This window comes from Gymnogyps californianus, chromosome 12 (assembly GCF_018139145.2).
Source record: "Gymnogyps californianus isolate 813 chromosome 12, ASM1813914v2, whole genome shotgun sequence".
NCBI lineage: Eukaryota > Metazoa > Chordata > Aves > Accipitriformes > Cathartidae > Gymnogyps > Gymnogyps californianus.
Window position 1 is genome coordinate 11,887,362 of NC_059482.1, and position 15,833 is coordinate 11,903,194.

The 15,833-nt window shown below is 42.8% G+C and overlaps 1 protein-coding gene and 1 long non-coding RNA gene across 3 annotated transcripts in view; one reads left to right on the top strand and one right to left on the bottom strand.

Moving 5' to 3' along the window:
- The window catches only part of LOC127021024 (uncharacterized), a 134,651-nt gene extending 126,569 nt beyond the window's left edge, over window positions 1-8,082 (bottom strand). For both annotated transcript variants that reach the window (XR_007767150.1, XR_007767149.1), the window contains exon 1: window positions 8,015-8,082. This is a non-coding gene — a long non-coding RNA (uncharacterized LOC127021024). The remainder of the gene's footprint in view (window positions 1-8,014) is intronic.
- A 1,460-nt stretch (window positions 8,083-9,542) lies between these two features.
- SLC7A10 (solute carrier family 7 member 10) overlaps window positions 9,543-15,833 on the top strand; it is a 45,999-nt gene continuing 39,708 nt past the window's right edge. The window contains 2 exon segments of the mRNA XM_050903931.1: window positions 9,543-9,584; window positions 9,586-9,682. Coding sequence (XP_050759888.1) covers window positions 9,543-9,584; window positions 9,586-9,682 — 139 coding nt within the window.

Consider the following 15,833-nt stretch of genomic DNA (forward strand, 5'->3'; position numbering starts at 1 on the left):
CTCGCAGCACACCTGTGAAGCACATTGTGTGGCTCCATGGGATACCTTCAGGCACAGCAAGCCCATCTGTGCTGCACAGGCAGGGGACACACCTTTGCAGGAAAATACACTAGCTAGCAGCTGGGACATGACAGCTTCTTATAGCACCCCTCCACTGGAACAGGCCATAGGAGCACAGCTTGTCTCTTCCAGAGAAAGTCAACAGGCTAATGTAAAGCCTCTCACCCAGGGCATACAGTTCACAGGCCATTTAGAAAGCTGTTCCTTTCTGTTTCTCAGTTGTTAGTTAACACCTTCCAGCTGAGACCCAGTAACTGGCTGTGTAAGCACTTCTAGTCAGTTCTAGGGCAAAGTCAAACAAGTCGGTTCAAACCACTGCCAGGTGGCTCAGCTAACTTGTTTTATTTTGTCCTGGAAGACTCAGGAGTGCCCACAGGTCAGGAAGAGTTGAGAGGGAGCTCCAAAATCCTGGATGAATGGAGCTAACTGGCATCCTAAGCATTAGTCCCTTTGAAGGCAAAGCCAAAACAGGTTAGGTTAAACACCACTGACTTTGCCTTGACACAATCAGTTATCAGGAAGACAGTTTTCAAAAAGGCAGGAGGCAGCAGTCTGCTCCATCGTGTCTCAGTGGTAGATCTTTGGACTAGGAGCCTGGAGATTTCCTCTGGCAGCTGACTTACCCCCTGCAAGCAGAGAGCTGCTCTGCCCCAGCATCTTGAATGCAGGCCCACAACATACTCACACAGCCATGCCTTGGGCCCCCAGAGAAAGCAGGGTCCAGGCTCCATTCCCTAAACCACTGCAGGAGCCTACAGAGCACTCAGCAAGAGCATAGCCAGCCTATCCCAACTGTGGCCACATGATGCTACCAAAATGAAGCGGTAGGTATGGTTTCAGGCAACTTAAACACAATAAGAAACAGAATTCCAGACATAATGCCATTAGCAGAACTAATGTTACTTGAAGTCTTTAAAACAAACTATACCTTTTCTAGGACCTATGGATCATGGTGATAATGGTTGGCCTGATCTGAGAACAGCCTCCATCTCTTCATCTAAATTACATTTGGGCCATACTCTGAGAACACACGGCAGAACGATCCTCAGTCCTCTGTTCTTCCTATTTTGCTTCTTCATGCATCAGGCACAGATACACAAGTGTATCACACGGCCAACACTGGAACGTGTTCCAGCCACCCTCACAGAGATGGCTCACTCCCTCGATGGCATACTATATAAAATTGAGCTTTGCAAATATACACTGAAGGATTATTAGATTTTTTTTTTTTAATGACAACGTGAACCCAAACCCACTTCAACAAGACTTTTACTACTGCAGCAATTTTAATCTTAAGCTTAGATGCCAAACTTTGAGAAACGAGTACTTACTCAGGACAGGAAGCAATTGTGATCACGTTTACTTTAAAATACTGAGTTACAGTTCCAGAGTGCCATCTACTGGTCTTCCCTGAGGATGACAAGAGTTCACAGAAAGGACGGATGATTCGAGTCGTGGTTTTCGTGTCCGACAGGGAACTTGTTTCAGTAGATAAAGGGGAAGTGGTAGATATGAACTAATTTCCTTTAAACTAGAGCTTTTAACTCTGCCCAACGTGTCATGTTCATAAGCAAGATAATACGAAATAAGAGCCAAGTGACAATTGTCACGTTACCTGTGTAACTGGTTTAAAAAAAAAAAAAAACCAAAACCAACAAAAACAAACCCCTGTCCCTCTCAAGGTAATTATTCACAATGCACTGACAAACCAGAAAGAAATTTCAAGGTGGATCCCCTGGAATCTATCCAGGGACCATTAATATTCATTTTGAGTGACCAAACTGAGACTAAGAATTCACAGGTGCACCAAGCTGAGAGCAATTGCAAATGCAGAAGTGAGGAATAAAATTCACGATGATCTCAGCTGACTGGTGAAATGGTGTAAAGTCAGGATGCTGATATTCAGCTGAACAAGTGGTGCAAGAAGAAAGAAGGGATCTAGCACGCGGATGCAGAATAGGGAAGGACAGGCTAGGTAGCAACACAGAGGGAAAAGGACCTGCTGGTATTTTTCCTTCTGAAAAGGATGTGAAACAGGTTATGGTGAACCTCAAGCTAAAAGCCTAAGTCAACAGCAGAACCATGTCACACACAAAAAAGAAGTCCCAAGCTGGGAGAAATGTCACTTGTAAGAAATGGAGGTGACTATTCCAACCCAGTTAGCAGTTGTGATGCATTAGCTTCAATATTGATGTACAACTTAAGACACCATCTTCAGAAATTTAAGCCAGTCCTGATGACAGCAATAAGAACAGTGTTTAGAAAGCATGTCCTTTGAGGAAAAAAATGAAGAAATCAGGGGTGTTTGCAATCTATAGAAGAAGAGACTAAAAGAAGTGTTCTAGCAAACTGATAAACCAAAGCATAGTACACAAAAAATAAGAGACAGTTTCCCAGTGACCACTGAGGAATAAAAGATAGAATTATGTTAATCACAACAAAGAAAATTTACATTGGTGATTTAAGAAAAGCTTTTTAGTTGTTATAGTGGTGAAATGTTGAAATACTACAGTGTTGTCAGAGATCTTTAAAAAAAAATGCATAAAACAAATGCTTGTTCTGAAATTGATCATCCTTTCAGCTCCCTTTCACCACTGCATTTCAGTGTATTCTGATAACACACCAATTGTACCAGTGCTTAACTGAAACTAGGTTCTTTCAATAACCCTGGCTCTAGAAACCTCATTCATCAACAGCCTACAAATAGCTCTTTACATAATCTACTTACACTCATCTACTTATGAGCTGTCATGAAATATCTTTGAAGGGGTGATACAATTTGAACATACAATGGCCCACTTCATACAGGTGGAAATTTAGAAATAGAGTTTTTACACAGATATCTAAGTGTCCAACAGTTCACACCTGATGAATATTTTACCTAAAATACAGCAAACATTCTGGTCACCAGAATCTATGGATAAAAGCCTGCTGCTCAAAGGGAGCTGTAAGTGCAGTGAAGTATCTGGCCCTGACTTTTCTGTACATTGCCAAAATACTGCCCTTTATAGAGGCTGTGGAGGGAGTTATTAATACTAGGCGAGCCTCTGCTGTGTACAGGACCCACATTCCTCCTAGAGGAGCTTGAAACACAGTGATACTGCCTGAAGAATCTCCTGAGCTTCCTAAATTATGGGATTAAAGTTCCCAGATCTTGCAGAGGACCATGAAAGAGTGGCATCAGTCAGCCCAAAGTCAGCCTTACCTACTAAGGCTCTTCCCAATGCCCAACGAATGCAATACATTACAGAATTCAGAAGATATACATCATTGTCAGAAATAACTCAGATCAGAGAGCTTTGCAGAAGACCTGATTCTCAGCCTGCTTTTCCAATTATCTCATCCAGGTCCCCATTCAGCAAGCCTGGAAAATACTCTTAAAGCTCAGCCCACTTAGAAGCCACTGTTGTAAGCCTGAAGATCATGTATTTGCTAACTCCAGCTCTTGGTTATATTCCTGCCCCTTACTGACATGAAAGGGAGTCTTCCCAAAAAGTTGCAACAAGAGGAAGAGACAATCAAATGTTTTATTATAAACACAGACTTCCCACTGCCTTACTGCATGCCACAGGACATTTTTGGTTAAAGGTTGTTGTTGGATTTCCATGTATAGCCCTGCATTCCCAGCACCCACACTAACCCTTATGGATCAGTGAAGGAGAACTCCACTTACCCCTTGGCACATCGTTTTTAAATTGTCCTGGAGAGCAGTGCTTTGCTAGGGCAAGGCAGTGGAGGGGGTGAAGGATCTTCATACCTGTTGCTAGAGAATGGCTCATACATTCTGGTTACTCAGCTCTCACGTTAACATTTGGCAAGGTAGAAACATAAAAGGACATTGTTTATAAGTAACACTTGTTGTGAATGAAATTTATAATAATCAAGGAGGATGATAGAAACATAAGCAACAAATTATTAGGATTATATTTAATCACAGGAATCACTTTTACCTGGTTCAGATGCTTAGCTAGTTTGCACAAGCTAATTAGCCTCTTTGACCTATTCCAGAACTGTTCCACACTTGGAGGAACCTCTTTCCTGTTGCCATTATTGCAGAAAAGAGTAGCTACCCAAAAAATGCCACTCTGGAAAATTTCCTCCTTTATTGGACTAGAGGAAAAGATTCTGCCTTCCCTTTTCAAATGTACATCCCCCATTTTCTTGTTTAGGTGCTGGGGAGTCACAAAGGAGTCACATACTAATGCGGCTTCCTCTACTACAGCTTTCTGAAACACAGAGGTACAACATCATGTTGCTAGAAACACAAAGAACACCACTTTTTCCACCTTTATCATATAGAGACTGAACATGATAGAGCAAGATGATGGAGAATGGGATGCTTTCAACAAGTAACTGATACACCTGCACCTGGCTACATTTAGGGTTGCCTGTTGGGACTCATTCATATTAAAGCAGAAAGGCTTCATATGGTTCCCTCCCACTGATGTCCCTCCCACTGATGTCACTTCCGAGTAAACGGGCCTTCTTCCTGCTTGTATTCTTGCTCTTAATCCTAATGCCCAAGTTTCTGTCCTACTACAGAAAGGTGATGAAGCACAGAGTAACAGCAATCCTGTTGCAGTGGGACCCTCACAGTCCCAAGTCAGCCACCAGCTGTGGGGCTGGCCAGATCCCTCTAACACAGGCATGGTGCAGGGCACATCCTTAAGGGCAGTTCAGACCAGAGTCTCCCATATTTTGTATGGGCATAACAGGCTTTCCACAGACACTATTCCATGTGGCAAACCTTACTCGCAAGTTTATTAGCAATTAAGAATCACTTTACAATCCCATTATTCCCCAAATTTCCTTTTGCTAAACCAGTCAGCCCACTGCTTTATTTAAAGATACACTACAAGATAGTTTAACCTTCCAAGTAACTATTTCCCCGATGTTGTTTATGGTGACCCCATTAAACTCAAAGTTGAATTATGTTTTAACAACTATGGTATGTTTCAGTTTTGTAGGGTTGGTTATCTTTTAAGACAATAGAAATTTATTTAGATGGATACAAAAATGGAGTGAGACTGGAAAGAACATCTACTATGATGGAGAGTCTTTATATTTCTTTACTCTTGCTCTCTTCCCATACACTTCACATACATTAAAGACCATATTAATTTGAAAACTCAGTCGCAGCATCCCTTCATAAATGGCATATTAGATTCCCTTTATTATTTCTTCCCAAAATACAAAAACCAAACTGCATTGTTTGCTTCCTTTTTTTTTTTTAGAGCATAAATAGCAATGAATGAAATAACTGGTTCCAACAACTTTAATAATTTCTGTACATTTCAGAACATGGAGAAAATGAGGACGAAAATAGCAACAAAAGAGAACACATGCAAGCTTCATTGCATCCTCTCTGTGCAGTTGCTACGCAGCAATTGCCTTCCTACAAAGAACTTTGGCTTTTTTGCTTACTAACGTTTCATCATTCAAGTAGATACAGTATGTTCAGATCCAAAACAATTTAAAAGAAGTCTTTGCGCTGAGAGCTGTCTCAGATAACTACTAATTAGAATGTACATGTCCTCTGACTTGCTCATTTTAGAACTATATTAACAATAGGACAGAATACACAACCTAAATAAGCAGCCAACACTACCACAAAAAGAGAAAAGTCCTCTCTTCACCGGCATGCAAAAAACACAGTGAAGCAGGCAGGCACTCAGCCTAAAGAAAAAAAAAAAAAAAAAGGAGCATTTTTTGGCAGTTAATGTGGGCAACCTTTGTCACTGCTGTCTTTTCCAACAGGTTTCTGGCCCACTGCTCTTTTACACTTCTGTGTTTTGCTATGGATGTGGGCATATCAAAAGCTCATGTTGTAAACAGCCACCTGCTTACTCCTTCAGCAATAGTAAAACACTTAAAACTTTGAAAAGGGAAGTCATTTATTATGCACACACTGGAAAAAGAATCAGTAAATCAATGTTCTTTATATGAATTTAGGTAAAGAATTTATCCTCTTTGCAAGGACAAATGAGAAAAATTAAGTACTCTACAGAGGTTCAGGACTACAATCCTAAATTAAGTTACCAGCACAGATTTCCTGGCTGTATCCCCTCGCCCATAACCGTTATCCCATATGCCATGTACTCAGTTTCATGTGTCAGGGAGAGACCGCACTGCTGCTGCACAGCCACCATCCTCCTCCATCACCAACACAGCTGCATCCAACCCTGTTTGCCCACCCTGTTTATTACCCACTCTACCTGGTAACTAGGCTAAACTGCTTACAAGCTTATTGCTTGCACTAGGAAGTGCATTCTGGCAGAGATACCACAAATAAGCACCTACCAAAATAATGCTATGCATCTCGAGAAAAAGGCAATCATACACCTTTATCTTCACCTCCCAGGGCAAGGGTACAGGTCCCTTCAAATGGACATTTGTAAAATCCCTACTTGGGTGGGCAGCTGAGGGGTTGGGTCTTTCCTATCAGAGGCCTCTATCATGGCCCAGGGAAGCACAGCTGCCCAGCCGCAAAGGCTGCCTATTTCTTCTGGGAATGGCCCCACACAAAGGCAAGGGCACGGATGCTGCCCTCGAGGATGAAACTCACAAAACAGGATCTGGTGCTGAAACCGTAAGGTGTAATGGACAATATCCTAGCCTTGTTGAGCCACAATCAGATAAGCCAGTTCATTAATGTTTCTGCTGCAAAAGGTTTTCTTGGGACAAAACTTAGATTTCACCGCATGGTTCTGCGCCAGCTCTGTTCTCTTAGCCTTGTTCAAAAGGCTATCCAATGTGAAACTGGATAGGAAGACAGAATGCTCTTAAGGTTCCTCTGCTTTTCTCAGTTTTAATAGTTTGTTGGCTACCTTTCCTAAGGAGAGTTTTCTGGTGCTTTTCTGTTAGGTTTTTCCTTTCTCATTACCAGTAAAATACTTGAAAACATATCAGTAAAGTCACCCAGTTGTGCCTCGTGGCTTTCAGCAAGGAAGAACAATTACAGAACAAAGTATTTCTATCAGCAGGCAGAGTGCACACATATATGAATACTTAGCATTTTCCCTGGCAAAGCCCCCTAAACTGGCCAGAACATTTTAAAAAAAAAAAAAATCCTACAGCTATTGCACAGTTGAGTTGAAGAAGATTATTAGAGTTAATTGAATTCTAGTATTCATTTTCATCATCCCACAGCCAGCATGCACTGTTCCTTGCTAATCAGCGTAAGAGGGCTGACTGAGATTTTTATCTTCCACACAATACCACAAAGATTATACACATATTTCAGAGCAAACCAACACTCCTACCACAGCAAAAGAAACCAAGTGCAGTGTTATCCTTCTAAGTGGACACTCATTTAGCAGATTCTGTGGTTGTTCTGTAAAGGTTAATTGATCCTGAACTTCATTAGGCTGTTAGAACTCAGCAATACAGTTAGTTACACAGTTAGCAACACCATTCATTCTCATATGTCTTGATTTTTGTATTTTTTGATGAAGGTCAATCTATTTCTTTAGCTTTTACAAAAGAAATAGACTGTCATAGACAACTTTCACGGAGTAAATCATAATGTCCATATGAGACTAGCACGTAGACTTTCAGAGGTACTAGAAATTACTTGAATTGCTACCAGTGGAAAACATAGCTCTGAAACAATCATTTAAACCACCTAGAAGAAATACCTAAAACATCAGGCTACTTTTGAACATCTGAAACTTCATTTCTAGTCTTCGCATTTCCCTGTCTTTAAAAGGAGAGCAGTAGTACTGTTTACATAGTTCAGAAAGCAATTCTTTTTGTAAAATGCTTCCTTATAAAAAGTACGTAGTAATTCAATAAAAGGACATTTTAGAAGTAGTTAGTGAGGCAGTTCATTTAGAAACAACAATTCCACAGAGCGATAGATCAATTTAGGAAACAAGTCTCAGCCTCTGAAAATCAATAAGCCTTTCTATAACAGCAGCAGTATAAAGCAGCTTTATAAAGTAAAATCACTTACAATCATCCGCTTTGTAAGAGTAGTCCACTGATTTCCTCAAACAACTCGCCAGTTTTCAGGTCATACTTTTCATTCTAAAGTCAAACAAAATCAGACTGATGTCACCACAGAAATTTCCCACCTTCCTTCACTGAGGTGAAGAGACCTTCCTTCTCCCATTGATACCACCCCACCACGTCCAATTTCTATTACCACGTTGGTTGCCCCACTGATGCACACTATCTCCTTCCCACACCTCCCAGATACCACATAATCTTCTTATGAAAATTTTCTAACCTATGCACTTTCAGAATAGGTCACCCACATAGAGATCCTCTCTGAACACAGAACTACTCTCAGGAAGATGTTCATCTTGACTTACAAACAAGGAATGAACCAGGGATTTCCATCAATAAACCCTTGGCTGTTACAGCTTGAGGGAAGAGCCCAGGTTCCCAAGCGACAATTTAACTTTCTGATTTCACCTGAGAGCAGAGGAGACATCATCCATTGACACTCTTATGAAGGCAGTTTGTTCACAGAGCAAAAGATTTGTGAATTACTACATGACATTATTTCCTTACATTTACCTTGGTATTCCTACATTCTTGCTGCAATGAAGTATCCCAACATTTACACTCCATCCCCTGTGTGAGGAAAGGAAATATTTATTATTTCCTTAAGCTTGCCAACAGATGACTCCAGCTGCAGCTTATCAACAGCCTGCTGCCTGCCCAGCAAGGCACCTGGGGCAGCTGGGAGGGCTGGTGGGGGGACACCCTCAGCTGCAGGTTCCTCAGCACCAACAGGTGCAAAGGGAGCTGGCGCACACACGGGCTGGGGGGGTTTAACTCCTTTCAGAGAGATTTGAAACAAAGCGGGAAGGAGGAGGGAAGAAACTAACAAGAAAAGTAAAGGCAGAAACCAAGCGGTCAGCATCTGGGCATTGCCTTGTTGATTTTAACTATGCTTGCTTGGCCACACGCTGTCAGTACTGATTACAAGCAATAAAATGTTTTTTCCTTTAAATTATTGCACTACCACAACTCATAAAGCACAGCAGTAGGTGGACCACCACTGAGAAGATTCATGTGGAGACAGCGCTGTGAAAGTGAGCCCTACAGGGAGTTAGGTTGGTTGGTCACAAAAGTCATCCAAAATGAGCTGTGGGCACACAGGCTACCTGGGCGTTGGGGCAGACCCTGCTGCCTGACAAACCAAATGACCAAACTGGTCGCTTGGCACTTACCAAACTGTGCTAACTTTGGTGTTACTGCGGTTGTTTCCCCCCGCTCCTCGGGGGACACGTTTGCAGGCTTCTCAGAGGTGGCTGTCACGCCCGGCACACGCACCTCGTACGACAGGCAGCCCTCTCGGGCACCGTCACCCTGCGAGGGACCGGGGGGGATGCCGGGGGACCCTCCGCCCGCTCCCCGCAGGTGCCTCGCCTCAGAGAGGCGGCGACGACCCCCAGCACCTTCCCGCCACCGCCGCGCGCCCCCCAGGTCGGACACCCCCCCCCCCCCACCTCCCCGGCGGGGAGCGGCGCATGCGCGCGGCGGCGGCAGCGGGGCAGAGCGGCGCGGGCAGCGATGGCCGGCGGGGAGCAGCGCGGGGCGCCCGGCGGCCCCGAGCGGGTGGCGCTGAAGAAGGAGATCGGGCTGGTCAGCGCCTGTGCCATCATCATCGGTAAGGGCCTGCGCCGCCGCCGCCCGGTGCCCCCGCAGGGCAGCGCTGGCAGCCCGTCCCGCTCGGCTGAGCCCCGCGCTGGGGCGGGGGCTCGGGGCCGACCGGCGCGGCGAGTAGCGGCGGTGCGGCGAGGCATGGCACCCGCGGGCAGGTGTACCGGGGCGCCAGCTCCCCGCTCGTTACCGGTACCAAGAAGGTTACCAGGTGATGTTGCATGGGACAGCGCGTCTCGGCCAGCGGTGAGCTGGGTGGAGGGAGAGAGCGGCGGTCGGGACAGCGTTTCGTTGTCACCTATAACGCATGGTCCTTCTGGAGGTACCAACAAAATACGAGTAAAAGCCCCCTCTACCCTAGTCGTTCAGCTGACTACAAAATCGTGAGATTTTCTAAAGTGTTTTCCCAATGGCCTTTTGAGCTGTTAAGGCTTGTGCGGCTCTTATTTCTAAGGCTAAAACAAAAGTTGCTCTTTTTATTTGAGATTGGTGTTCTTCAGAAATGAAGGTGGCAGCTTGGGCTTTCAGAAAGCCGCCAAATATCCCAGCACCTGCGATAGCTGTGCAGGAGTTGGCAGCACGGCCATCGGCAGCGATGCGCTCTCTCACTTCCCGCGCCTGCTGATTGCTGGCAGGGCCGCTGCCGGTCAGTGCCTTTTCCAGCAAACCTTCTGCTTTGCGTTTCAGAGCTGCCAGCCAGCGGGGCTGAGCCTGCTTCTCCCATAATAGAGTCAAAACGGAGAAATCGGGGCAGGCTGTGCTCAGCACCTTCCCTCAGTGTGCTCTGTCACTGTGGCGTTTGGGCTAGAGAAGTGGGGGTAAGCCTGGGGAAGGAGCAGTTTCCCAGCCAAATACAAGCAGCCTGTACAAACCCAGTGAGCCTCAAAACCCCGTGGGAAGACCCAGCCATTACCTTCTCCACCATGAGCTGTTGGAAAGACTCACAATGACGGTTGGGGCAAGGTCTGCGGCAGCATGGGGAAATGGCAGTGGGCACGACAGGAGCTGCCGCGTTCACGGGAATATGCTGTGCAGTAGCAGAATTGGCTGGGACACCCCATTGTGTCTGCAGGAATGATGTCCCCAAGCTTGAGGAAGAGGACTTTACTGCATGCTTCCTATAGGTTATCGTACTATCCTACTGCAATTTTATGCTGTTAGCCCTGTATCCCTTTATGCCCCGTTTAGGTGGATAGGGTCTTGCAAAAAAAAAAAAAAAAAAAGGGATGGGGGGGAGAGAAATTTTAATGCCATTGGACAGGATCTCTTGCATCATGGGTGAGGCTGTAATATAAAAGGAAAATATTTCATTCCGTTCCCATAGTGAAATACTAAAATCTAATGGGCAGCTATAACTGCAGTTTGTGGGAAGATCTGTTGTAGGTATACAGACATAACTTTGCATTGAATCCCTTGGCATATTTAAGGGGGACAGTCTAGTTTCTGGATCTCAGTGGAGCACAGATGACCTTGCGTAAGAGTGGGGTACTTGTGGGTATTCAGCGAGGCACAGTGCTATAAGTAAGGCACTTCCAGGGTTGGGTATCGCCTGAGTTGCTGCTGGCCGTAGGGAAAATTTATGGCATCTATGTAATTTGTTAGTCCTGGTATTAGATAATTCTATCTCGAGACTGCTACCCTGCTCTCCCAGATCCCTTCCCAATCAACCTTTCATCAACCTGACTCATTTGCAACATGTTGCATGCAGAATACGTATATATAGCTTTTGTACAAAATAAATCTTGTTAAACAGCCTCTCATCTAATCAAAGACATTTGAGTAGGGAAAAATATTGATATTTATGATAAAGTCTAGTACTGTCAAGTGGTTTAAGTATTAGAGAAGGTTATCTGCGTTGCCAAATAAAGCCTAAAAATTCTGCTGCAAATCCCCCATATTTTGATAAAAGAAGTTTGAAAAACAACCCTAGGATCCTATTTTTGGGTTTGATTTGTTTGTGTGCAGGTGTGTGAAATTACATCATGTATCAGTCTTCAGTAACAAAGTGATATATAGTAAGAGTATAGTATAGCTTTGTAGATGTCACTACATAAAACATGACAGCCTATAATCAGAGGACACTGTAAATTACATCAGATCGGCTTGCAAGCCATTACTGAAGTTAAATAAGAGAAATCTTATTTAAGACTATCAGCAAAAAACTAAACTACTTGATCTGAATTGGTATTGGGCAACCAGTTAGCTCACAAATTTTCTGTATGATAAAATTTAACACTTCTTTCCAAATGATTGAACGTGGGGAAAAAATGGGTGCAGTCAGTGTCATAGCCTTTTCAGCTGATGACAGACCAGGACTCTTATGTCAGCCATCATAATGGCTTTCCCGTTTCTGAGGGGGGGGGGAACCCTTTTCTCTTCAAGGGTTTAGACATCGAACTCTGATGTGTCCCATGGCAAATTCATATTGGTTGAGAACACCAAGAAAAAAGAAATCACCTTTGAAAAAAACCTCCTCTTGCTCTGCATGGAGCTAAAAGAAGATTATGCTCTCTATTTTTCTTTAAATGTTCTTGTAGGTTATGTTTATTCAAATAGTGTATAAAATTGCTGCAGATAGATACAGAAAATGTAAGAGGATATTTTTGCATTATCAAATAGAAGTTTGATGCTGTGATCTGCCAGCATTGCACTAAATGTTCTGTTTTAGCTGACTGCTCTACAATTCTGGTCAGCTGCAGGATGGATATAGAGAATTATAATCTGCTAGTAATTAGTAACAGGAAGAGGAAACACAAGGGAGTGTTTGGAAAATACTGTAAATATGGGCCTATAAATATGTGGTTGATAAGCTTGTGGTTGCCTTCTGTACACTAATTCTGCTTGTTTAAAATAAAGCATTATATGATTTGCAATTGGAGGGGGAAGAAAAATCAGATTGTTTTCTGAGTGCTCCCTAGCACAATGAAATGAGGTGAAAGAGAAAGCTTGGAGGTGGGAGCACCGTTATCTGGTGTATTTGAGAGTATTCCAATAATGTCAGGGTCTCTCAATATTTCATAGTCCATTAGGACACCATGAAATTTCACAGTTGCATCTGAGGAAATAAAAACTGCCTCTGGATGCAGGTACATCACTTCATCCAGCTTAAACATTACAGGCTTCTGGCTGTTAGAGCTGAGGTGCTCAGCCTGCCCTATGAACATGGGACACGTACTGGTTGGGGGACCAGTGAATCTGTTACGGGAGGGCAGAGGCAGCCCTCATCCTGCCAGGTGACCTGCAGCTCCCATAGCCTGTGCTAATTCCCTGCAAAACAGGTGTTCCTTTTCAATCTTCTTTCCATGTTTTGAATTACAGGACAATTTTCTTACTACTTTTACAACTGAGATATTTGTCAACATAATAAATTGCTATGCCATGTTAATACACTCACAAAACTCATCCTTTCAGATTTTTATCCTCTCTTTAAAGAGGTTTGAAAGGCTTTGCTATAAGAAATACCAGTTCATCTAACAGAAAATATTCAGAAAAAATAGCAGAACAAAGTATATCAAATTAGGAATATAATATGCTTGTCCTACATCCACCCCATAGGACGATCTCCTGATTTCCCCCAGCAGCCTAACTTTCTCACAACACATAAGATTATCCTTCATTACTTCATTATTTATATTTTTTTAATTTGCATACAAACAAGCCTAATTAGAGAAGAAGGCTGTTTCCAAAGGTTGTTTCATGTTGAGGCAGAAGACACCTCTTTGAAGTATCCTAATGTAAATGCAGGTACTAAATACAAAAACTTTTTGTTTTAATTCTAAAAAGAGACTGATACTTAATGACTGTAAAACTGAACACAGTGTTTAGTAGTAGTAACAAATCTTTCTGGCTATTAATCTCTGCCACAGAGTTTTGGAAAGTGCCTGAGACTTGCTGTAGGAGTACCCAAACCTGTCTGTCTCAAACATGGTTACGTACAGTGAAAACGGATCTCTCTCAGGCTCCAGCTATTAATAATCTTCTACGGTACTCAATTACACTGCAAATTAAGCTTGCCAATACTCAGATGAAGTGATACAGCTTAAAAAGTAGTAACGTATGTGCTTTATTATCTACTAGATAATAACTTACATATACTATATAATTGCTTGAAACCCGAATTAGTATTTATTTAGCAGACACAGAAATCTGCCGTATTTAATTCAACAGTTATTTTATGCACTTTCTACATAGCTGGTTTTATATCTCATTTGTAGAGCTATACGTGTATTTAAGATTATTGCACATGTATCTTTTCTATGAGCACAGGCATATAAGCTATACAGAGAAACTCTTATTCAGTGCCTTCAATGAGAGTTTTGCTTGTGTAGATGAAAAACTAAGTAAGAAGCTCCATGACTTGGCTCTGTGTAGTTTCTACCACATTCCACTGTTCTTTAGAAAAGTACAAGAATTAGAGACAGCAGCCTGATTAACGTCTGATACCAGCCCGGTTCTTGTGGTCTGAACAACAACATTTACCATTCTTATATTAGAAATGTACATTTAACTGTATATACAAATTGCATGTATAAGACATTTAACAAGAGATGTTTGACTGTAATACAGATCAAGTAGCTTTATATAAAACAAACAGTTAAACATCTCTTAAAGCATTTGTTTATGCAGCTTGTAAAACGGCATGAAAGTAGCCATAGGGTCGTACTCACATTATGGTGAAGTCTGTTGTATACACGTGAATGATTTTATGTCAGGCCATATAAGACTCATTAGAAGACCTACAAATTGAGCCACAACAAAATATGTCAGCTAAAACTAAATACATCTCCTTATTTTGCTGAGCACAGACGGTCAAGTTATCTGCATCAGCTGACTTGGCATTGCTTAAAAAATGCTTGCAGTGCTTATTCTACTCACACACAAGCCTGGTATAAGATCCCTTATAAACTGGTTCCCAATTCAAGTCCAATGATAATATCAAAACTGTGTTCAGCTGGCCAGTGAGCAATATGTTCAGTTATTGCTACTTCTGGAAGTAGCTTTCTGGAATTTATCTGTCCACATTGCCCAGAAAACAGCACACACCCGCTTTCTTCCATAGCTGATGTCAGTCAGCCACCTTATGGATGGTCTCAGCAGAATGCATACAAGCTGAAAAGCCCCTTTACACGGGGCATGCTTCCTTATGTCAGGGTTGTCCTGGTATGTAGTGCAAATTACTGTCCACATGTCCTGGTTTCGGCTGGGATAGAGTTAATTCTCTTCTTAGTAGCTGGTACAGTGCTGTGCTTTGGATTTAGTGTGAGAATAATGTTGACAACACACCGATGTTTTACTTGTTGCTAAGTAGCACTTCTCTTAAGCATTTTTTCAGTTTCCCATGCTCTGCCAGCAAGCAGGTGTGCAAGAAGCTGGGAGGGAGCACAGCCAGGACAGCTGACCCCAACTAGCCAAAGGGGTATTCCATACCATGGAACATCATGCCCAGTATATAAACTGGGGGGAGTTGGCCAGGAGGGGCAGATCAGGCATCGGTCAGCGGGTGGTGAGCAATTGCATTGTGCATCACTGGGGGTTTTTTCTTTTTTTTTTTCCCCTCTTCTTTTTTCTTTGTTATATTCCTTTTCATTACTACTATTATTATTATATTTCATTATTATTATTGTTAGTATTATATTTTACTTTAGTTATTAAACTGTTCTTATCTCAACCCACGAGTTTTACCTTCTTTCCCGATTCTCGTCACCATCCCACTGGGAGCAAGGGGGGAGTGAGGGAGCAGCTGCGTGGTGCTTAGCTGCTGGCTGGGGTTAAACCACGATACCACATCATGATAATCCATCAAGGGAACGACCAAATAAGTTTCCTTGGTTGTCATTGTATCTACCTGGCATTGTACTTATTTACTAACAATTGCATATGCATCTACAGGGAAGTGTTCCTTTGCATAAATATCACTTCCAAGGGCAGCGCTCCGAGATAACACCAAGTTCAGAAGTATAATTGCACTGGATGTGATTTTTCCTCCTTGCCATTAACAGAAAACTATTTACCAGCCTTCCGGCGTGTCCATTTGCACTCTCCTTGCCGATATGTCTCTTGCCATTCTAACATGCCCTAAATCCCACAGACAGTCTTTATAGACAGAAACCTAGTACAGGATTCGGCAAGCTACTAGCTTAACACTGGGGAAGGAGAAC